The sequence below is a fragment of the Lissotriton helveticus genome, chromosome 3_1 (genome assembly GCF_964261635.1).
Source record: "Lissotriton helveticus chromosome 3_1, aLisHel1.1, whole genome shotgun sequence".
Lineage (NCBI taxonomy): Eukaryota > Metazoa > Chordata > Amphibia > Caudata > Salamandridae > Lissotriton > Lissotriton helveticus.
This window is the reverse complement of record NC_136061.1, coordinates 1,366,652,306-1,366,677,264: the sequence shown is the minus strand read 5'-3', so window position 1 is coordinate 1,366,677,264 and position 24,959 is coordinate 1,366,652,306. Positions and strand designations below refer to the sequence as shown.

General features: G+C 42.9%; 1 protein-coding gene across 2 annotated transcripts in view; it reads right to left on the bottom strand.

The window, feature by feature from the left end:
* The window catches only part of SLC35F5 (solute carrier family 35 member F5), a 786,684-nt gene that overhangs the window by 675,625 nt on the left and 86,100 nt on the right, over positions 1–24,959 (bottom strand). For both annotated transcript variants that reach the window (XM_078682012.1, XM_078682011.1), the window contains one exon: positions 7,857–7,942. In XM_078682012.1, the coding sequence (XP_078538138.1) occupies positions 7,857–7,903 (47 nt within the window). In that variant the 5' untranslated portion in view covers positions 7,904–7,942. The remainder of the gene's footprint in view (positions 1–7,856; positions 7,943–24,959) is intronic.

Here is a 24,959-nt window from a genome sequence, read left to right as displayed (position 1 = left end):
CTATCCGCTTAGAATATATTTACACAATCCACAGACCATGAAGGTTGCAGCAAAGTTAGAGCTTGGGCCACAAAATCTGGCATTATCTACCGATAGATTAAGACTAGTATGGAAAGGGGTGGACAATAAGGACATTCTAGCCAGAGTAATTAAAAAATATCCTGAGACAGTAGAGACTTGCCTGTCACACATGAGTCCTGGTAGTGATGTGGTTGATGCCTTTGGCAATTTATGTGGGGCCATTAAAAGAGAATCCTCCAAACCAGTTAGGCAGAATACAGCTCCTGGTCCCCGTTGGTTTGATTCTTCCTGCTCTAAGGCCAATAGGGACCTGAGGGCTGCTTTAAAAATTATCCCAAGGGATGCTCTACTCGTGAGAGAATTAAGATTAAAATACAAAATTGCCCTACGCATTAGATCCGAGGCTATAGTGATTAACCACTGGGAATCTCTCACGCGCACTGCCACACTAAAGGACACAACAGGTTTCTGGAGAGAAGTTAAGTCCCTAAGATCTTTTGGTTCTAGCATCAACCCAATTAACTGTAATATAACGGGTGAGGCGTGGGTAGAGCATTTTTCTCAAATTTATGCCTTATCAGCCACTCCTCTAGACACTGTCCCCCTATCCAATAGCGCTGAACCTCTGACCTTTTCATTAATGGAGGTCGAGGATGCTATAATTGATAGCGCCAGCAATAAAGCCCCCGGCCCGGACGGTCTTTCTATTGACCAGATTAAATCAGAAATTAATTTTTGGGCCCCTCTACTATGCAACTTATTTAATAACCTGAGTGACAGCTCAATTCCCGAATCCTGGTCGAACAGTGTCATCATACCGATTTTTAAAAAAGGTGACAGGTCGGACCCCGCCTGCTACCGCCCGATCTCACTGATCGATAATACGTTAAAGGTCCTTGGAAGGGTAATCTTTAAACGGATAAGGAATTGGGCTGAGGACAACAATGTTCTTCACTGTAGTCAACTGGGATTTAGAAGCCAAGTAGGCACTGTTGAACAATGTCTAAATTTAAATTTGATCATGGCCAAATACATCATTGTTAAAAAATCCCCTCTTTATTTAGGTTTCATGGATCTGAGTTCCGCTTTTGATTTTGTTAATCGTTCTAGGTTGTGGTCACTTTTGCTTGATTATGGTTTGGATGACTCACTGGTGTATTTTCTTTCTGATTTACATAGGGACTTAAAAGCGAGAGTACGAATCAATAATGATGGCGATCTATCCAATGATGTTTTTATTAGCAGAGGAGTTAGACAGGGCTGCGTACTCGCCCCACTGCTTTTTATTTTATACATCAACGGGTTGAGTAGCACTTTGAGTAAGATTACTAAGGACGTCCCAATTATAAATGGCTCCCCCATTACTACCTTACTTTATGCGGACGACGCAGTATTAATGGGGCGTACCCCGAATGCTTTACGCATTTTAATCTCTGGGTTTGTTGCCTTTATGTCCGATCTTGGTTTAAATACCAATTTAAAAAAATCTTTTATCATGAATTGCGGACCAAAAAAGTACAATATTACATCAATTAAATCCGGTAACAATATTTTAAAATGCACTAGCACTTTCCCATACTTAGGGTTGTTATTCTCCAATTCAGGCTCATGGCAGCCACATGTTGCCTATGCGAGAAATAAAATTGGCAAGTCAATCAATTCAATTTTATCTCTCCGACAACCCAAACTGGCTGATGTCGTTACACCCCTGCTCAACATTTATCGTACTCAATGCCAGTCAACTGGGACATATGGAGCGGAGGTGTGGGGTTATTGTAACAGCACGGCTCTCCAGTCGGAGGAAAATAGATTTTGTAGGAGGGTGTTGGGGGGAGTTCCCTGTGCCCCTACATTTATTTGTCACAATGAACTGAGGCTGCCATATATTGCTGATTTTATTAGGTCTAGGCCTGCTCTTTTTGGATTAAAATATGGCTAAACCCAGCAGCATCCTTAACGCGCAGTATAATATCTGACTGTTTGTTAAGTGATAGATTCTATCACATACCTTGGTTAAATGCAGTCAAGAATAGCCTGCAGGGCGTGGGTCAAGGTACTTTATTTAGTTCCCCAAATTCTATTGTACCCGCTCATAAGCATAGTATTAAACGGGCATTGCTTGACTCATATAAAGAGGAACGAATGAGATTTGAATCTATTAGACCTGTTGTTATTAGATATCTGCGCATTATTGACTCAGGCAGTGATAATCTGAATAATTTTTACAGATACTTGACAATACCAATAGGAAAGTGGAATCTGTGCCTTTTATTCAGGTTTCGGGATGGAAGCATAGTTAACTTGCTTAGCTTCCCCCTTGGCTACAACAAAAAACTAGAAGAATTGGATTGTCCCTGCCCTCATGGCGGAAAACAAAGTTTATTGCACTATCTATTCTTCTGTGGCCATTACAAATTGTATACTTGTAAATATTTAAGGCCAATTCTTCGCAAATATAATCTTAGAGACTTCAATCTCGCATTAAAATTTTTGCAAATGCTGCACACAGATGAAGTTATATATAATGTAAGCTGTTTTATAAAAGTCTGTGTGAGATCGAGGGCAAGCATGGAACATGGATAATGGATAACAGTACTAAGTTATTTGATGCATTTTTTGCACTTTATCATTCCGTTGCAAATTGACTACAGATTTAATTGTATACGTGTCTTGATACAAACGATCACTTCGGGAGTATATAAATTGAACTCTGTGATTAAGTACCTTAAAAGATTAATGTTTCTCCCTTTATTATGTATTTTGTACTTTATACTATGTACATCGCACTTTATGATATATATGCTGCCTAAACCCAATTGGATAATCATTTTTAATTTTTTAAGATGTTTTTAATCTGTTTTAAATGTATTTTGATTCTGTTTGTACTTTTATGGATATACTAAAAATCCGAATAAAGATCATTTGAATTGAATTGAATAGTTTAATCTTCATCCAAAGCCAGTACTGGCTGATGGACTGAAAGAGTTATTACAATTATCATGATGTATTTATGGTACATTTAACATTATTTTCACTTTCAAAATTACATTTTATGCATTATGATTAATTGGTAATATTCTTTTTTGGACTTTCTCAATAAGAGGAAAAATCGACCCATCGCAAAATTAAACTTTAAAAAAAACACAAACTAAAAGCGGAAATGAAAGAAATTTCCCCCCACCAAACATGGTAGTTAAGAGGACTAATTTATAGGGAAATGTGCATAAGTAATATGCTATCACTCAAAATGAGGAGAGCCAATGGATGAAGTGGGCTGACCCATTGCCTCATGGTGCATTCATGGTGGGCAGAAGCAAAACGTCAATGACACTTGAACAGACCAATAGATGAAAATGGCTGCTCAAAAGCCCCTGTATGTATCTAGTTGCAGTGGCGGCTGGTCCATTGGGGGCGTTGGGGCGTTGCCCCCCCGCCCGCACCCGCAGCTCCCTCGGCGTACTCTGAACTGAAGTAAACTCTCAGTTTACTTAAGTTCAAAACGCCGAGGGACAAATGCCTGTCAGTCAGCATGATGCAGGACCGCCCACCCCCTTCAGAGTCTGAAGGGGGTGGGCGGTCCTGTGTCATGTTGACTGACAGGCATAAGGCATTGTCTGGTGTAGGCAGCAGCATGTGCGCATGAGTGGGGACGGAGGCACATTTTTCAGCCTTGCCCACGCATGCGCACTTGTGCATGCGCATGCCCATTAGAAGAGCGAAACCTCGCTCTCCTAATGGGCAGGCGGGCAGAAAGCAACCATGCCCTGTGTCAATCCTGGCGCTGCTCCAGCGCCAGGATTGGCTGAGGAGGGTGGGGTTTCCGCTCCAGTGAAGGCGCCAAGGTCCCAGGATGCGGCGATGACGGACGGCGCAGGTAAATTAAAATTACCCTTTTTAATTCTCTGCTGTGAAGAAATGCAGCCGGCTTTTCCAAACAACCCAGAGCTACATAAGTGAGGTAGCAAGGCAGTCGACAGGCACAGGTGGTTAAGGGGTGCGTGCGTTCAGTCAGTATTATTGCCCCTGCATATGTGTGAACAGTTAAGTTAACCACTTTGAGTAACGGACCGATTTGGAAACCAGCAGCGGCGTTGGGAAAAATATTTAAATCAGTCCTGGATCTTTCCTTTCCTCGAACTACCTTTCTCTTTCCATCAATCCATTCTCCTTTTCCCATCCGACCTGAACTCTTGCCATTCTCCCTCCCTCCCTCTCTGTTTCTCGCAGTGGCAGTCATTGACCGGAGGACAGTGGCAGGATTGTTGGCAGAACCAGATTTATAAGGTTGCTTAACTTAAGGAAAGGCAGGGAGGTGCAGTCTAGCCCGGCTTCCACTATCATAGCAGCAGGGGTCAAGGTTCACCAAGCCAATCGAGTAGCGACAGCCATATTTGCCTTACATCGCGGTCAATTAGAACTACAGCAGCGGTAAACTCATTGCTCGCTCGTGCCTTTATTTCCTCTAAACAACATGGTTCCCGGGACCCGTGCTGCAGTTGCTCTTCGCCACTCTGGCCCAGGAGATCAAGGTGCTGCAGGACACCAAGTTGATGATATGCTTTCTTGGTGCACTGGGAGTTGGGGTCATAGCTGCACTAAAATACACTTACACCGAGGAGAGGGAACACCCGTTCATTGCCGCTCTCCTGCGCTACCCGAAGAAGTACTCCTCCAGGCCCCACATTTGACGGCTGTACATTTCATTTTCAAGCACGCTGGCACCTTTTATAGAGGTGGGGGGTTAGGGGCTAGAGCTGGGGACTTGGGGGAGAGGATGTGGCCTAACGGCCAAAGCTGCCGACCCCATGGAGCTGGGGAACCATGTTCGAGCCTCGGCGTTTGCTCCTTTGACGCTGGGCACATCACTTAATTTCCCCGTGCCAACCCAAAAAAATAATGAATGTGTCCTTGTGTAACGTAACTGATGTAAGCGCTTCAATACCTTCGAGTCGAGTTCGCGCTATTATAAAACCACAAAAAACCCAAACTGCAGAACCAGGCTCGAATCCTCGTCAGTATCAGCATGAAGACATTTGAAATGAACAAGGTAACATGGCGGCTCGCTTGTTAATCTGCATAGTGCGAACAATACGATCCAAGCGCAGCGCATCAGGGAAGCCCCAGGAAGTAGTAAGGAGAAACAAAGAAACAACTGCAGGGTGCATATGAACAGCGGCAAAGCATTTAATTACAGCCAATGCCTTGATGGATACTATTTAATGACTCTCTCATTCACTCATAGGGCTCTTGGTGTCCGGTTATCCATCCCCGATAACCAGCTATTGTGCCTTATAAATGTTTTGTTTCGTGACTTTCATGCTTATTTTGGTACTGCCTACATCTAACCTACATATTTATCAAGAGAATGTATCAGTGAATTGTTTTTCATTCTGGAAAGATATTTATTATTAAGGTGGTGTAATTCCTCCCCCAAAATGAATATTGAAAATTCCCACACTTATGCAAACACGTTTTTTTTTTTAAATTTCATTTGTGAGGCATGCATACCCCTGCATACTGCACAGTCTGGCACTAAGAGATATACTGACAAGAGCCGGGACGAGTTATGTCACGATACAGAAGTCATTAATTTACTCTTATTGTTAGAGGGAGACAGTTATTGCTAGGCGACCTCCAGAAAGCACATGAAGTGAAAAAGCGAAAGCCAGAATTTGCGGTTACATTTAGCTGATCATGGTTTTCATGTTTTTTTCTGTGGGTTGAACGTGTCGTGTTCTAAATTTTACCGGGTAAGAGTTGTGCTGAATTGCTGTGTGTTGAATTATATCAGCATTCAGGTGCTTTACATTACATGCTACGGGTGCATTATTTCGTACTTTCAGTGTCCCGAATGTGCTCAGAAATGAATTCCAATTAAGGTTATCGAATGTTTGTGTCCCAGAATGTCTTATGCTGATTGGATTGCTGGGTGGTTACCTGCTGTAGAACGTGTTGATGTCAGATGGGTTGCATGACGCCCAGATTTTTAATGGATTATGGGGCATCACACTGTGATAGCCTGAAGTTGAATGGGTTCAAATCTCCCAATCAATTCGAATGTCGTGTTTTGAAGGGGCTGTTTTGTATGATAACATTTTGAACATGTATGTCGAGTTTAGTAATCCCAGTTCTTTTATTATTGGTATGTTCATCTGTGGTCTTTTTCCTAGTTTGGACAGGACTCGTCTTGTGTCTTGCACCCACTATCTTCCTGTTGTTGTACAACAACTTACACACAGAGATGACTAATCCAATTAGCCAGTAAGGCGTTATCAATCCTCCAGAGCAGCATCTAGGCTTGAGTACACTCAACAGATTATCTGCTCGGCGCGCGCTCCCTGGCACCGCCTGCTTTTATGCACCATCTCATGCCCATCAGGTTGCAATTTGAAATCAGCACCATCAAAAGCTACCCTTCGAACTACACTGGCGCCAAGAGGTCACGGCGTTGGCACCCTACCCTGTACAGACCACCTCCTGACAACAAGAGCAACTGTGATTCTCAAACACAGAATGCAACACAGCTGCACAGTGCCCCTTTGAAGAAAGCAATGCACGAGGTGCCTATCGGAACAAAGGCATGGTGTTATATCGTAGTGTGCCATTGGATCTGGGTTCAAGCACGTTCAACATGTGAACCACATACACAACTGCTCTTCATGCCACACACCATATCCCAAGCCTGTAGACTCCAAGTCATGCTCTGCAACGCAGCCTCGGAGTTTTATCCCAACGAGCAAAGTGAGCCTGGCTTCATGTAGAGCATGAACGCTGTTCTACGCGCCTCGTGCCATCACGAGCTCGAATCTTCCATGGGCAGCATTGTGCATCTTTATTCTAATTCGCCGGTCCCCGGGGCCCTGGAGGTCGTACGGGCTCACTGGCTACGCTCACTTGCCGCCATGCGGGCCGGCAATAATTTGCCGCCGCACCACTTTCAAATGTCACCAGCCGCCACTGTCTAATTGCAAGTATTTTACAATGTAATTTTTGGGGGAAACAGGAGGATGGGGTGACAACCAAAGCGGTGTGTAGGTGAGATCAAAACTGCCAATGGAACCCACTGACCAACATGTTCAAATCTACATCAACAGGCGAAATAATAAAATACACTTTTTACACAATGAGGCTCAATGACTTGAGCGGGTATTTCGTTGATACCAAGAATTACAACACACACTTCTGAGTTTTAGTCCATGAACATTTTTTCTCAAGTATTTTTCACCAATAATTTGAAAACTGGGATGTGTTCCCCTATGCTTCTTCAAGTGCTGGAATGGCCATGACTCATAAGAGGTGGAGGCCATGACTCATAGGAGGCGTAGCCCACAACCATGAATGTGTTTTTTTTCCTTCTGAATCTGCCACTGGAATATTACATGCATTAAAATGAGTGTGCCCAAGGCTAGTCCCATAAAATACATCACAGTTCATAGGACCCAGAAAGTGAAAAAAACTGTTTTATCTCCAGATATATGTAGTTTGTACACCACATCAGAAGTCTAGTGGATCTTACATTGGAGGAGTTTAGAGGAAATAAAATAGCAATAAAAAAGCTGGTGTGCCAATAGCCAAATATGAGCTAGAAAAGATCACCTACCAATAAACAGTAGGATTTCGTCAATCTGGAGACAGTTTTACAAATGGTTAAAAAAGACATAAAATATTAACCTTGAATAATAACTGATAAACTTTAAATTATAAGACAGACATTTTGTGAGAAAAAAACAAGAAACTATTCCTGCCACATAATGGAAAGTTTTCTTTTGTAATTAAAAAAAAGATAAGTCTGTGATAGAAAAAACTATTATCAGATTAAACATTAAGCCACTTACCTTGATAGGAAGTTCCCAATGGTGCAATGGTTTGAGAGTTTCAGCATTAAATGTCCTCCTTAAAGACGCAATTTCAAAATGAAGGACTGTTTAAAAAATATGAATATACAACTTTACTACACCAGAACATGTTAATTCAGGTAGCTAAAAACAAAAACATTACACCAGCTTAGTTGCACCCGTCCTCCCCACCCCAGTAGCACGTCCGTACCAGTTCAATAATGTAGGTCCACTAGGATTTGAGATGTCTTTCTCTCTGTGAAAACAGAATTTTTGTGTGGACGATACAGGGATAAGCCTATCAGCCATCCATGAATTTCAGAATGTGTTAGTGGCTAAGACATAGAAAGAATATGGAATAGTAGAAGAAGGGCAAGAACCATGCACCACTGAGCTTTGATAGTAGTAACAAGAAGATATGTGAAATAATATATAGATTTACAGATCAATTTCTATGAATACAGGAGATGTCTTATGCTTTGGGGTTCTCAGGGACAGTCTATAATGTGACTCAGGGTCCTGTGGGGAAACCTATATCCCTTTATTCACAGTTCTGCATCTACAATATTATGTTGCATATAGGTTAAACACTCCTCCACTGTGAAAAGGCTTATCACATTGTATTTTACAAACACAGAAACAAACATGGGCTAAAGGAGGCAGGCTCCAGCTGCAGAATAGAGCACTGTTACTCTACAGCAGAGGAAAACAAGTGTTTGTCACTGCTGTAACACAATGACAGTAAATCGATCACAAAAGGTACCAGGACATCAATCAAACCACCGTACTGGAATCTTCTAGCCTTTACAGAACGTGCCCACTGGGGGGGGCAAGATGGCCGCTATGCTGCTGTAGAGAGCAGTCGCACCTACTCCCTCTCCTGACCCACGGGGGCATGTGGCTGGCAGCTTGAATTGGGCATGCCGATTTTTCAAGGGCTAAGCAAGATCAAGGATGAAGGAAGCACTGGCGTAATACAGAAGTCCTTTCTGGCGATCCTCGTCTTTCTTGGGAGGCGCTGGAGAAAGTTGTGCACACGAGGAGTCAGCGCAATCACGGAAATGGCACAACACTCAGGAGCAATCTCGAAGCTCCCAAGCGTGAACAAACGATCTACCCCGGTGATCAGCACCCTCCAAAAGAACCAGCAGCTCAAGAAGGGGGAGAAGTTAGAGAAAGCCGGCAAAGAGAAGACGGAGCCTAAATCAGCAGCGCAGGCAGGCACTCCCGGTATCAAAGGACAGCAGCAGCGGCGCTCTCAATCGGACAGTGGATCACTCTTTAAAGAAAGTAGAGGACCGAAACAAGCGATCGCTGCTCCCAGCAAAGATCCAAGGCAGCTTACCGTATCGGAGGCCTTCGCAGGTAAAACTCAGCCGGAGATTCGGGCGTCCGAGGCTTCCACGGAGACAAACGCTGATGCTGCATTCACTGGCCTCGAGGACGCAAGCACGGCGGTTGCTAAGCAACAGGAGCTCCAGCCGCGTACACCTCACGCGGGAGCCGCGCTGGGAAGGAAGGACGCGGAGAATACAGACACGGAGAGCGGAGCTGACAAGGTGAGCGGAGGGAAGCTGGAGGAGCCGGGGGAAGGCTTGGGAGACCCTGAAAGCTACAATAATGCCCAAAGGCTAGAAGCCCTGATGCAGGTAAATGTCGCCCCCCCCACCCCCCAGGAGACAAAAATACTTTAATGCAATCTGCCACCTGGGGGAGCATGAGAAGCGTGGAAAGCCATGCATCAAGGGGGCATAAAGGGGCTAAAGGAAGAAGCGTCCGTTCCCCAGAAGGGGAGAAATTCTACTCAGTAACTGAAGGCTCTGACTCCTCTCAAATGGGCACGGAAGAGGAAGGCAATACTACAGATCTGTCGACAGAGACAGAATCAGAGGGATCCTGTTCTAGCACCTCCAGAGGCAAAGAGACACAGAAGAAAAGGAGGTCAATGATAAGACGGGACAGAGACAGATCAACATCCAGCACAAATAGGAAACTGCTTTGGGACTATGGTAACACCTCTAGTGTGTATCAGGAGCATCACATAGAAGAGGGAGCTGTTAATCATGCCACTAATGTTTCTCAGGACACTAACGCCGAACCACCGCCACAAGCAACGCTAAATGGAATGTTCGCTATGCTAAAACAAATGCATGCAGAAGCTAGAATTGAAAGCCGGAGAGCCAGACAGGACACTAAAAAAATCCAAGCAAGCATTAGGAAAATGAATAAGAAATATGAAGAAGTAGAAGAGAGAGTTGTACAGGTTGAAGAAAAAACTGGCAGGCTGGAGGATGAGGTAACGGACTGGCAGGCGTACAAAATGGAGCAAGGGAAGGTGGTCGAGGACTTACAGTGGAAGCTGGAGGACTTCGAGAATCGCCAGCGGCGGAACAATCTGAGACTCCTTGGCCTGGAAGAGGGGGTGGAAGGGAAGGATCCAAGGGGGTTTGTGGTCAAGTTGCTGAGAGGTGCATACCCAGAGGCGCAGTGGCAATGGGAATCCGAAGTCCAGAGAGCACATAGATTCCCACTTACGCAAAAAAAGTCAAGAGGTGGTAGTCAGGACTCATTGCCGAGAGCCATGCTAGTCTTTTTCGGAAACTTTCTGGCTAGGCAGGAAATTATGGAGACAGCTAGGCCAGACAAAAAGAGGTCATTCGATGGAGTTACTTTCTTCGCAAGGCCGGATTTCTGCCACGTGACCGTTGAAAGGAGATGGAAACTCAGGCAGCTAATTACTCCTTTTCAACGACAGGGCTCTGAAGCATACCTGATGTTTCCAGCAAAACTGAAAGTCATTACAGGGGGCCGCGTCAGAATGTTCTTTTCAGAAATAAAGGCAGGCGAGTATCTTGCAGAAATCACGGAGAATCAAAGGGGTAGGAAGAATAGGGACACTGAGCCAGCCAAGGATGCATAATACAATACTCAGAAGAGTATTGAATATGTCAGTAGATTGGGTAGAGATGGGAAGGAGAGGGAGGCGACACTACAGCAGCGAGCAGTCACACATAGGTCATGACTGACCTATTTGCCTGTAGTGGGGGGGTAGGTAAGGGGAGGTGGGATGACGGGGGGTGCGGCGGGGGGTCGGGGGGCGGAGATAAATCATGGACATGTACAGCACAAGTAAGAACGATATGCAGGAATAAACAAATGTTAGTTATTCTAAGAGGAAGGCGTCTGGTCAGCTCAATCTTTAAGATCAGATGGCGTTAAGGATTGCAACTATTAATATTTGTGGACTACACGAGGGTGGGAAAAGGCAGAAAGTGGCAGCTATGCTTAGATTACTGAAACTGGATGTCATATGCCTTCAGGAGACACATGTGAGGGGAAAAGATAAATACCTCATGGATCAGCTTGGTTATGAGGTCTTAGCATATACGCAGCAAGATTCTAAAACAAAAGGAGTGGCTATATTTGCGAAAAAGGGAGTTATGCAGGTGAAGAAAAAGAAGGAAGCTGATGGGGGGAGATGGGTTATGGTAGAAGGGGAAACACCGGGGGGGCGTTATACTTTTGTCTCAGTATACGGCTCAAATGACGACGAACCTGAAGTATTTGACTTTCTAGATATGGAATTGGCCCTCTGGCCAGAACCGGTGATCTTTTGCGGGGATTTTAATGTTAACGGATTGTCGGGGATGGGTTTGTTGGGTGGGGGGATTCAGGGTGATCGCAAAAAGAGAACGCGCAGGGCTATTGGCAATCTAATGTATCACAATGCACTGGTAGATGTCTGGACAGCCAACAATCCCACTGGGACAGGCAGTACTTTCTATTCCGCTCCTCACAGGGTTATAGCTAGATTGGATTATTTTTTGGTTTCTAGCTCTTTAGTGTCTGGCTTAAAAATAGAGAGGCTCCCTCGTGTCTTCTCAGATCATAACCCCTTGGTATTAACTATCCCTCAGAACTTTAGGGGAGCTCACAAAGAATACAACTGGACGTTTGAAAGAGGGCTACTTAAGGAAGAAGATTATGTAGCTAAAATGAGGTTATGGATTAGGCAGTTCTGGGAAGTAAATAGAGGCACGGCATCTGCAGGGGTGGTCTGGGACACTGTTAAAGCAGGGATAAGAGGGGAAACATTGGCCTACACACTTCAAAGGTGTAAAAATGAAAAATTAGCATTAGCTAAAAGACTGCGTGACCTAATGAAATTGGAAGAGCAACTTATTCGAGCAGTCATTAGGCAAGAATCACTAGAGGAGATCCTATTGGAGATTGAGTTGAAAAGAGCTGAGGCTAGCGAAAGCTTGGCAAGGAAAGCCGCGAGCAACTATTTAATGAAAAAGGAAAATTGCTACGAATTTAATGAGAGGGTAGGTCATATCCTAGCAGTCCGTATTAGACAAAACATGGCAGCTGGAGAAATAAAAGAAATTAAGGATAGAGGGGGAAGGGTCGTGACTAAGGTAGAGGATGTGCGGGAAGTGTTTAGGGAGTTTTACTCTGATCTATATGATCAAGATCTGGGTAACTCAGATGCTGAGATAAAGGGTTATTTAACAGGAATCCCACACGAGGAGCTGAGTGATGAGAATAAAGAGGCACTGGAGTTGCCACTGACATTGGTAGAAGTTCAAAGCGCAGTAACCAAACTTCCTGCAGGGAAGGCAGCAGGACCCGATCAAATTCCGGCGGAATTTTATAGAACTTTTTGGGATACCCTGGGGATCGATATGTTGGAAACCTTAAGACAAGCACAGAGGGGGAAACTATTCCTCAATCTTGGGCCGGTGCAAACATCATAGTAATTCTGGAAGAAAAAAAAATCACACTTGGAGCCGGGTTCATACAGGCCAATAACACTTATGAATGCCGATGCAAAAATCTATTCCAAGGCACTCTCACAAAGGCTAAGCAAGGTGATTGAGGGATTGGTCTGCGCAACACAGCACGGCTTTATACCAGGGAAAGGGACTACACAACATACAAGGCAGATGGTTACCATACTGGATGCAGCAGGTGCCACGGGGGACCCTGTCTCGGCCATTTTTCTGGATGCGGAGAAGGCCTTTGACAGGGTCTCCTGGGGCTATTTATGGAAGGTTTTAGATTGGTTTGGTATAGGTGTAGGTTTTATAAAGGCTATACAGGCTCTGTATGTGGAACCTATGGCTAAAGTGAGGATAAACAGAGGGTATACTGCCGAAGTACGAATAAGGCGCGGCACACGGCAGGGCTGTCCGGCTTCACCACTTCTATTCGCATTATATTTGGACCCCCTTTGTCATGTATTCCTATAGGTTCTGAATCGATCCCCCTATTCCTGACCCTATTCTAGTTAAACAAACCAACAAGTTAACTAGCAGTCAGCCCATGAGGCAGAAAACCCCCATGATGCAGATACCGTTATCTGACGCAGTCACACTACGGCACAGGAACGTGTTATCTGATTAGGTCATAACACTTGCGATCTAATTAGACAAGCGATATTCCTCCAGCCGCTGATAAGGCATACGGAGTTCTCATAACAAATCAAACCTATGACAACCTGGGCAAAACCCTGCGGCCATTGTTTTGATTTCACCGAGAACTTTAGTAAAAGAATGTGCTAACGAGCAAGTCGTATGACATCTTTATTGACGTATCTATGTCCATCCTTACGTCAATCTCGGCACCTTAAAGGTATAAATATTACCGATCTTGCCATATGCAAACGCACGCGTGGTGACGAGAGGGAGCAGCCATACTTGCCGAAGCGAAGAGCAGAGCAGACCCCGCTGGCAGCAGCCCCGCCTTTCTGACGCGCTGAGAGACGCGCTGCTTTCTCCTGCCGAGAATCCAGCACCGGCGTTTCTGGGCAGCCCTCGCAGGCCGCCTGGAATATCGAGACCAGAGAGAGAGATACCATTCCTCATTCATCCTAAATTCCAGGTACAGAACTGAATAACCCCTCACAGAGAATTCTTTAGTTATTCACTTGGCAAAAACAAACTTAACTTAAACTGTAACTATCTATTCCCGCCCACGTATTAGACTTAGGTCAGGTACACGGGGTAGGCGTATCTAGAAACACCAGTTGAGTACGTTTAGTCAAATGTATATGTGTATATAATATATTTTATTCATTTTAAAACATCTTATGGCTTAGAAACCATATCAATGTTTTTACAGTATTATTTTATACTATTGCTTTTAATGTATGCACTTTACTTAACTATAAGTATTGCAATAATATCGATCCATTTCTCTTGTATGAGAAAAGAGACTGATCAATAAATAACACCTTTTTATTGAACACGCCCGTCTCTTCCTTTTCTCTACATTCTGATGAGACTAAGAATGCACGTACTGACTGAGTAAAATAATTTGCCTTTTGTTCACACGACTCTCGAGATTGACTCTTGATTAGGGAGAGCAAAGTTGTCATGTTCTATGGTTGTCAGAAACTAAATCCCTTCTTGTCTAATCAGGGAAGTTAATTCCTCCTTGAACATTCGAGAAAGTTTCTAGTGAACTCTGAGCTACGCTGGCAAACCCAAAACTTTAAGTCTAGTATCGACAGTAGTAGACCTAGTTAACGTCTGGCCTAGGCCTTTACTGCTGTAGGTATTATTCCAATGCGCAGAGCCTATTGGGAAGATAGGAGCTACACTACATGGCGCCCAACGCGTTTGGAAAGGGCGATAAAACTAACGTAAGACATTTAGAGTAACTCGGTCGTGCTTTCTCACTCAGACCCCTTTTCCCAAATACTCCAAAGACGTCTGGAGTGGGTGAAAGGTTATATCCGCCAGACCTCGCAGGAGGGAACTCCTATGTATGGTTCTTGGTAAAGTCAACGTTGAAGGATAAACAGTTCCAAAATATTGTGCATCTAATCTTTGTTTCCATAAGAAACCTGATCTGCAAACAAACAAAATAACCATCCTGTCGGTAAAATGACAGACAGTGATGAAGAAAGAGAGGCAGTTAGATTAGCAGCTGACATAGCAGAAGCTGATACTGCACTACAAAATGCAGACCCGGATATAATACTCATCCCGGTCATTAAAAGAAAATCTATAACCTTGAAACTTATAGAAAATGGACTGACACCTAGAGGTGGCACAGTCATATTCGTAATTGAGGCACACGAATATCGGCAGACAAAGGTATATTATTCATGGATACATTTTCCAGCAGCAAATGCTGTAACAAAGTACTTCCACTATTACAAAATAGAGGAACCTCCTAATGAGTACACTCCTTTCGAGGAGGTGGAAGTACCACTCAAATTCCAAGAGCATTTGCTCTTATTTGATGGCGCCCTAAAACATAATAATCACATCACCAGGCTCGGTCCTTTAGGTAGACCAGGAGCAACGTGGCCGGTCCTAGCCGGATACACACCACATCCAGACATCAATGGGATGTCTGCAGCAGAGCTGTTAACACAGCTAAAACAATTAATAAAAATTCATAGACAATTAGTTCAGTATGTTATGCGGACTTCAACAATTCAGCCAGCGATTAAACTTCCACAGCTGACCCCTCACCAGGGGAACACAAATAAAATTACACCACAGAACATCCAATCCTGCCTAGGTAAAGTACCGGCTAAACGGGAACAAATACCATTCTGGTTGGCACAGAAAATTACCCAAATAGAGGCGGTGTTTCCTGACACCACCCCGCTAGAAAAACACAGGATTCTGACTATCTGTCTCCCAATGGGAATCGCACCACACATAGAGGACTGTGACACTTGGGGTACAGTCTTTGCTTCCATCTACACAAAAACGCACGGTGTTCCATCCATTTCGGTGATACCAGATGTGCTAAAACAAATTCAAGACGAATACGGTCCAGAACCCGCTTTAACTCTTGGTATGAAATTACTGAAAGACTTCAAGCAGGTCTCGGCTATATTATTAGCCAACATAAAAGGTGAAGCAGCCAACGTAGCGATCCGCCAGAGGTTAAAAGAGACAGATATAGCAGACCAACCAGCTGAAATTGCCAGAATCATAGAAAAATCCTATGAGGAACTAGGTAGAGATAGTTTAGGTGGAATACCAGTAAAACCGCAACTGACTGAAAGTCCAGAAAAAATATTTTTTAATAATAATTCACCAAAAAAGAGCTGGGATGGAAACAAACAATCCAATCCTAAAGAAAAGAAATTCCAGTCCAGAGGAAGGTCTCCTAGGCTAAGAGAGAAATCTCCGAACCAAAGACACAGGTCACCCCAGAGTGACCCCTCTGGGAAAAGATATAACCTTAGAAATAGGGATAATATAAAAAAGCCTGATAGATATCAAGACATTGATACACGTCCCTCTCAATCTTTTCAGACTTCCTCGCAGAAATCGGAAAGAAGAGGACGATCAGAACAAAGAGAAGAGCACACCAAGTCCAAAGACAAGGAACCTGCTCAACTAAAAAAGAAATTACAATTTCCAAAAAAGAAGGTAGCCAGTATCAAGGTAGTTAACAATGCCGAGAATACTGAGGACACAACTGAAAAACGGAGAGTGGGCTCAGACAATGCTAGACAGCGCAGCAGAAGTGAGCATAGCTCGCAAAGTCCTTATGAATCATCTGGAGACAGTGGACACGAATGAATATCTTCAAGTGGAAACTGCAGACACCAGGGTTAGCAAACCTCACAAGATATACGAGATAACATTACGTATAGAGGGAGATAAGACTAGGAAAATAAGGGGACTATTTTGGGATAACCTCTCCAAGGGTTATGACATCCTTCTAGCTGAAAAAGACTGGCCACCAGAGTTTGTCAGGGAGTGCCCTCATGGCGAAGAAGTAATTATGCCTGCCTTCTCAAATCAAATTCCAATTCATAAAAAATACACACTTGCTAGAAAGTGGGCAGTGGCTCTAGCACCTGCTTTATATAAAAATCATGTAGGATGGGATGAGGATTCTCCTCCTCACAAAATCCAGTTAAAATCAAAACCTACTGCACAAAGGCAGTACCCAATTAAGCAAGAAGCTAAAAAACAGGTAAATGAAATACTAGATCAGCTAGAATACCAGGGGGTGATTGAAACTTGCACCTCACAAATGAACAATCCTTTGTTTCCGGTCTCCAAACCAGACAATTCATATCGTCTAGTTTTGGATTACCGACACCTTAACACATGTTGCAAAACTTTTGCAGTGCAAAACTCACACAGTGCTGCACTAATGAATAACATAGTGCGCAAAAAATACAAAACAACCTTAGACATCTCTAATGGATTCTTTTGTCAAAACATAGCACCAGAGAGCAGATATTTAACTGCATTCTCAGTAAATGGCACTCAAAAACAATTCTGTCGGTTAGCCCAGGGGTACAAGAACAGTCCGGGGGTATTCTCAGCGAGAGTAACAGAATTACTACAACTATATGATGATGAAGCATTATCTTATGTCGATGACATTTACTTAACAGATGATGACTTGGAGACTCACTTGAAAAGAGTGAACACCATAATACTTGGGTTCGCTGCAGAGGGTTACAAATTCAACTTTAAAAAATCCAGAATTGCCCATCTGACAGTCCTGTTCTTAGGATATGAATTATCAAGCGAAGGCAAAAGCCTGGCTGACAATTTCCTAGAGAAATGTGCCGTACTCCAAGCACCTAGAACACTAAAAAACCTACAGTCGATTCTAGGCTTCCTAAATTTCGGAAGAACATACATTGCAAATTACGCAGAAAGGGTCAAACCCCTTTATGATCTAATTAAACCAGATTTTAAAAAATCCAATTGGACTCAAATACACACAGAAATTCTGAGATCCTTACAAACAGACATGCTAATTAAAACAAAATTAGAAACACGTGATAACACACGCAATCTTGTGATTCGAGTCATCCCAGGGAGATGCGGATTCACATACCTGACCTCTAATGAGGGGGAAAAGGTACCAATTGCATTCAAATCACACTTGTACACTAAGGCTGAAATGAAATTTAGCCCTACAGTGTGGGCCCAATTCTTACAGCAACACAGACAGCTATAGCAAAAGAACGAGCCCTGGCACAAGGTAAACGAATAATAATCGTGACACCAATACCAGCCCTAGAGGCGGTAACAAAGGCAAGCATTCCAAATGCTAAAGCACTCCATCCGAGATGGATACAATGGGCTAATTCTCTTGCTGCAACAGACGTGGTGTACGAATTTGATCCTTACTTAAAAACACAAGAATTTCTCCAATATGAATTTGAATGTCCTCCGCCAACCGAAATTCTGCCTCTAGACCACTACGGCTGTATAATATATACAGACGGATCAGCACAACCCGCAGTGGGGGGTAAGCAAGCTTACAGTGCTGCGTGTGCGATCGTTAAAGGTCGCTGGCACGAAGGAAAATTTAAACCAGCAATCACTAAAACACAATCTTTAGGAGATTGTACAGCTCAGCGAGCTGAACTACTGGCGTTCAAGATGGCGCTTGAAAATACCGATCGAGAATTCCCCACACTCATAGTGTGCGATTCGTATTATTGCGTTCAGTCTTACAATGAATACTTGCAGATCTGGCTTCAGAATGGTTTCAAGGATGCGAAAGGTGGCACAATCAAGCATAAAATGCTCTGGGAACAAGTAGTTCTTTTACAAAAAGAACTACCAAAGACTCACGTGATACACACACTGAGTCATCAACGTGATGGCGTTCACGTTGCAGGGAATTCATTGGCTGATGAGGCCTCGAAGGCAGCTGTGCAAACGGCTTTCGTAGCTGCCGTCACCCGGTCAAAAACAAAAATAGACAGCGAAATATTACAAGCTGTCAGCGCTTCAGAAGAGGATTCGATAGAACCACTCCCTAAAGGCTTTCCAGTAAAATACTCATACATAACTGATGCAAACAATGTTCCTTTTGCCCGAATCCCTGGAGTGGGGGATAGGGCAATTCCAAACATGGAACATAGGTTAGGACTAATAATAGCGGCACATGAAGGGCTTGCTTCTATTCATGCTGGCGTCTCAGCCACAGTATCATTATTAAAACAGAGATACTGGTGGCCACAAATGAGAAGACAAACAAGGAACTATGTTCTAGAATGTGAAATATGTCAAAAAATGAAAGTATCAACGGTGAGACGTCCAGCGCAGACGCCCCTTCTAATCTCGGATAAACCATTAGCCTGTGTTTATCTAGACCACTGCGGTCCCTTACAAAGGGATGGTAACTATAAATATATCTTGGTCGCAGTGGATTCATGCACGAGATTCATATGGATGTGGCCCCAGTGAACGGCTGACGCCAGAACTGTTATAAAAGATTTGCGAGTCTTTATCGGCACATACGCAATTGGCATGCTGCATTCGGACAATGGTCCTGCTTTTAGCTCTCGGGCTTATAAGGAGGCCATGGTCAGCATGGGCGTGCAATTGCGGTACTCTTGTCCATTTCACCCTGAGGGGAACGGAATTGTTGAAAGAAAAAACCGTGACATAAAGTAATCTATAACGGCAAAGGTATTAGGTTCGGGAGCTGGGTGGGTCAAACATCTAATAAGTGTCCAACGTAGTCTCAATAACTTGCCAAGAAATTCTCTGAAGGGATTCAGTGCGTACGAATTATTATTTGGAACTAGGATGATGATCTCTGACATTGATAGTCAGACTTCAGTGGTGAAAGAAAAAAACTTTGATATCAAAGACCGTTTGGCTATTTTGCAGGACTTAAACAAAACAAGAAAAGACCTGAGCAACATAAAGTTGAAACAACAGCCAAGAACCACTGAAGAACCACCACCTGTCCCAGCAAGACCTGTCTGGATTCCAAAAGTCGGAGATCTAGTCAGGGAAAAGATCGCGGTAAAGAAGGAATTTGGGCCTTCTTACAGAAAAGCAGTTCCTGTCTTGTCTGTCAACGGGACAAGATCAGTTGTACTACCGCCACTTGCTGGTAAAAAGGAGAACCGAGTTGTATCCATCGACCTGGTAAAACCACAACATGTGGCCGATAACAAACAGTAGGCCAAGTGGACTCCCAATAAGTAGCAGAACACCAAGGTTTGCTACCAGTACAGAGGTCCTAACGAAGAGGCTCATCACATTCGAAACGCCTACAGAAGAACAACAAGGACTATGCAACAATGCAATAGAACTAAGACCTCTGAATACCCAAATAAAAACATTTAGCAGAGACACACCAATCTATAATGAAGTACCAAGTGAAAATGCAAGAAACAGAAATCCTGAACCAATTGGAACAATTGACAGAACTGCATCCGGCTACTTCATTAACTTCGATGATTCCTCTGAGGGCTTCAGCGAATCAAAGACACAGCCATCATCAAAAACCTTTAAAGACAAAGCTAAGGAACTTTTGAGACAACTGAAAAAAACATATCTGATTTCTCCATGGATTGAATTTTGGGTGGGTTTTGGTGCATTTATCCTCATACTTTGGCTCATCATGGTACTTACTTTGGGACGCTTCATTGAGGGAAAATATGCTAAAATGGACACAGCAAGTCAGAAAATCAACTTGATCCTCAAACCACACACATCTTCACACGTCGAGAAAAGAGAACTTTCTTCAGCCAACTTCACAGCCAATCCGATACCTGGTGGAGTAGCCTGGAACAACACTGACTATGAAATTTATGGTCCGGTCGAGATCCTGAAATATCCACACCAAATTAAGATCTCATTGAGTGACTTTGCAAAACCAAACTCATTTGCTGATGATTGGGACTTCGAAAGCATTAATAATATGATGTCTGACTTAGTAATGTCTGCTAAATTTACCAAACATGATTATTTGCAGGGTTCTACAAATTATGACAGTATGTATTGCTATAACCACTATGGTAACCACTTTTTACATAGATCTGCACAACCTAGAAATGTTTTAAATTATAATCAATGGGAACATTGTGCAACACCTCCAAAAGGGAGCTCAAGAACCGTTTACGACAAATATTCATATTTTTCAGGTTTTAACACAAGTAATGCTGAAACATTTTATTTTAAATTGTCGAACAAGACAGGAACCAAAACCATGATAACCAACACAAAATTGTTATATTCAGACTCATTTTTTGAACAAATGAATACTTTTGGATTTGATTATTGGGACAAAAATGTTGAATTGAAAAGTGTTTGGGGTACAAAAGAATGGCAAGTACAGGGTATAGAAGCTTTGTTTAGAGCCTGCATGATCCCAGAACAAATGATATTTTTAAATGACACTGTTCAACAGACCACCTGTCTTGGCTTAGCCAAAATCAAAGATTTAAATAAACCGTCTATTCCAAAGCCAATAATGTTTAGCAATAACTCTGATACAGATGAAGAGATAGACGTAAACCATATATTAAACCAAAACAGAACACATCCTGATTGGAAACAGTGGTTGATCTGGCCCACAGATACTAATAACTGTCAAGACAGATTCCTGAACAAAACACAGGGGTTCAAAATGACCAGGCCAGACCCTAGATATCCTCAAAGACATCACCCAGGGATAATAACAACCTACAGTGTGGGCAAATTATGCCTTCAATGGCTACAAACTTCCACACTGGCAGAAATTAAGCAACACCTAACTTTACTTACTGATGGTGCTGACTTGCGTGATTTCACTTTGGGACCACGCAAACAGCGTCAAAAGCGTTTCATAGCAGCCTCTGTATATGCAGCATACAATGAGGCCTGGAAGGTTACTCAAATTGAAACAGCAGAGAGAATACGGGAAATTGACCGTATTAATTTGGAAAAATCACTTTCTGTAGTGGACAATGGGTTAATGACTCTGTCCTCCAGAATTTTTTCTTTGGACAGCATTGTGTCGTCAGCAATCGATATATTATCGCAAGACTTACTGCTATTACAACACGGTCAGTCACAATTGCGTTCTATTGTACAGCTTGGCTGGACGTTACAAAATCTGCGTTCAGGCTATGTGCCTTGGCGTTTAATCAACACAACGTCACTATTCCAAATCTTTAACCTTACTGATAGACAAATCAGTATGGCGCAAAAGGGTGCTGATTATACAATCTTGAGCATTGAAAAACTAGAAAGATTACCAATGACAATGTCAGAACGACCTGTCAATGAATGGATAATACATGGGATAATAAATATTCCAATCTCAACCTTCAGGTTTCAATACTGCCAAAAATATATACAGGCTGGCATGTACGAGAAATTGGGAAAGGGGTACCTTAAAACAACATGGAACCTGCCCTATTCACATGCATGTGTCAGTAATAAAGGACAGAAAGTGTTTCTTAGTGGCAACAATTGTGCGATGTCACTGAGTGGCACACTTCTGTGTAACGGAATTAGTTTGCATGGAGCCTGTGAAGGGAATTCATACAACCTTTCATGTCACCAGCAAGGCGCACCTGCAACAGAAATAGAACCATTCTTTCAAAGACTCTATAATGGGAGTTACATTCTTATTGTAGACCGCAGATGTTGTAGTCTTATGCCCGGGACACCTTATCTAGTAACTACTACTGCGAAGGTCAAGTGCTGTGGACGCACATTGTTCCCCAGCTCCTTCCCAGACAGGGAGGCAAGGGCATGGCCCGATTTGAAAATTACTTCTATTCGAATAGATACTTTAAGCAGAATGAAAACAGTCCTTCTTCAGACGCCTACCAGGCTCTCGTCATCAAAAGAAACGTATGATCTACAAGTCGCAAGGACGACTGCAGAGATACATACATTATTATCAACTAATTCCCCCGTACATTTCGCGGAAATCCTGAATGAAATCTTAAATATTTCTGATACCAATGGGGTCTCAAAGGTATTTAAGACAGTATTTTCGATGGCATTAACACCATTCAAAGCCATACTGGGTATTTTTCCAGATTTCGTCCATTCAATTTTTGGCGGACTTCCCCTGATCCTGGGACTAATTGCAGGAATCCTATTCTTAGTCCTTATTTTTCGTTATGGCAACCCATGTCACAGACAAAACTCTTGCGACAAGGGAAGAAACAATCCTAGCCATTGGATACCGGGACCGGATATCAAAAATCCTGGGACTCTCCCGGCTTAGAGACCTGAACATGACTTGGTTTCTATCATTTCGACCAATGTGGCAAAGATGTGTTTTACCTGTATTGAGGTGTCTGGTATGCGGAGAAGAATGCGTGTTAGACACCTGTCTGACGCTACAATCGGATGCGCCGATGGATGCAGAAACATTGTTGAGCCCGATCAAGGTTCATGCTTTGTGCTGCCCTCAAAGGCTACCAATCCTGATGACGGCATTCGTGGAAGCTTCACCACTACGATTGATGGGTAGTGAAGTTCAAGATGAAAGCAGCATCGAACAGGTACGACCTTCTGTCAGTAATGCAAATCAGAATGTCAATGGAGACAATCATGCGCAAGAATGCATGATTACACCTATTTCCGAGTTAGTGGAACTTTCCCAGGAAGCTGTTGACAGTTTTTTCGAAAGCCTAAATGATATGATGTTCTCACCCGAACAGAAATAGAGACTTTTGAGCAAGCTCGCACACGGCGTTCCCTGAATTTGGCCTTCAACTTTAAAAATAAAGTCACATTAACATTTTCGCTCCAGTTCACGGACAGCAGTTTTTCCAGCAGCCCCAAATATTTTTGCATATTTTTCGGGACACTATCTTCTGCTTAAAGTAAGAACTATTCTTAGAGAACTAAGGTTTCTAAATTTTAGATAGCTTATAGACATTAGCTGCCCGCTGGCATGTTCATAAAGATATTTTATTCTGTGATGGAATGGTCTCGAAACTTTTTTCTGTAAGAAACCATTTCATGTGTAATTCTCATATACCAAATAAGCAATAATGTATACAAATGCGATTACTTTGGCATTTTTCTACAGCTTGAGTGCATACCATATATATATGTCTGCAATTTTTTTTCAGTATATTTGAAAATTTCAAAATGCATTTATGTATTTTGGGGTGGTAAGGTATACACACTACTCTATAGTATGTTGTACTATGTTATACTATGCCTAGATTAGTAAATATGTCCATAGTTAGCGTGGAGTGGGTGTCATGTATTCCTATAGGTTCTGAATCGATCCCCCTATTCCTGACCCTATTCTAGTTAAACAAACCAACAAGTTAACTAGCAGTCAGCCCATGAGGCAGAAAACCCCCATGATGCAGATACCGTTATCTGACGCAGTCACACTACGGCACAGGAACGTGTTATCTGATTAGGTCATAACACTTGCGATCTAATTAGACAAGCGATATTCCTCCAGCCCCTGATAAGGCATACGGAGTTCTAATAACAAATCAAACCTATGACAACCTGGGCAAAACCCTGCGGCCATTGTTTTGATTTCACCGAGAACTTTAGTAAAGAATGTGCTAACGAGCAAGTCGTATGACATCTTTATTGACGTATCTATGTCCATCCTTACGTCAATCTCGGCACCTTAAAGGTATAAATATTACCGATCTTGCCATATGCAAACGCACGCGTGGTGACGAGACGGAGCAGCCATACTTGCCGAAGCGAAGAGCAGAGCAGACCCCGCTGGCAGCAGCCCCGCCTTTCTGACGCGCTGAGAGACGCGCTGCTTTCTCCTGCCGAGAATCCAGCACCGGCGTTTCTGGGCAGCCCTCGCAGGCCGCCTGGAATATCGAGACCAGAGAGAGAGATACCATTCCTCATTCATCCTAAATTCCAGGTACAGAACTGAATAACCCCTCACAGAGAATTCTTTAGTTATTCACTTGGCAAAAACAAACTTAACTTAAACTGTAACTATCTATTCCCGCCCACGTATTAGACTTAGGTCAGGTACACGGGGTAGGCGTATCTAGAAACACCAGTTGAGTACGTTTAGTCAAATGTATATGTGTATATAATATATTTTATTCATTTTAAAACATCTTATGGCTTAGAAACCATATCAATGTTTTTACAGTATTATTTTATACTATTGCTTTTAATGTATGCACTTTACTTAACTATAAGTATTGCAATAATATCGATCCATTTCTCTTGTATGAGAAAAGAGACTGATCAATAAATAACACCTTTTTATTGAACACGCCCGTCTCTTCCTTTTCTCTACATTCTGATGAGACTAAGAATGCACGTACTGACTGAGTAAAATAATTTGCCTTTTGTTCACACGACTCTCGAGATTGACTCTTGATTAGGGGAGAGCAAA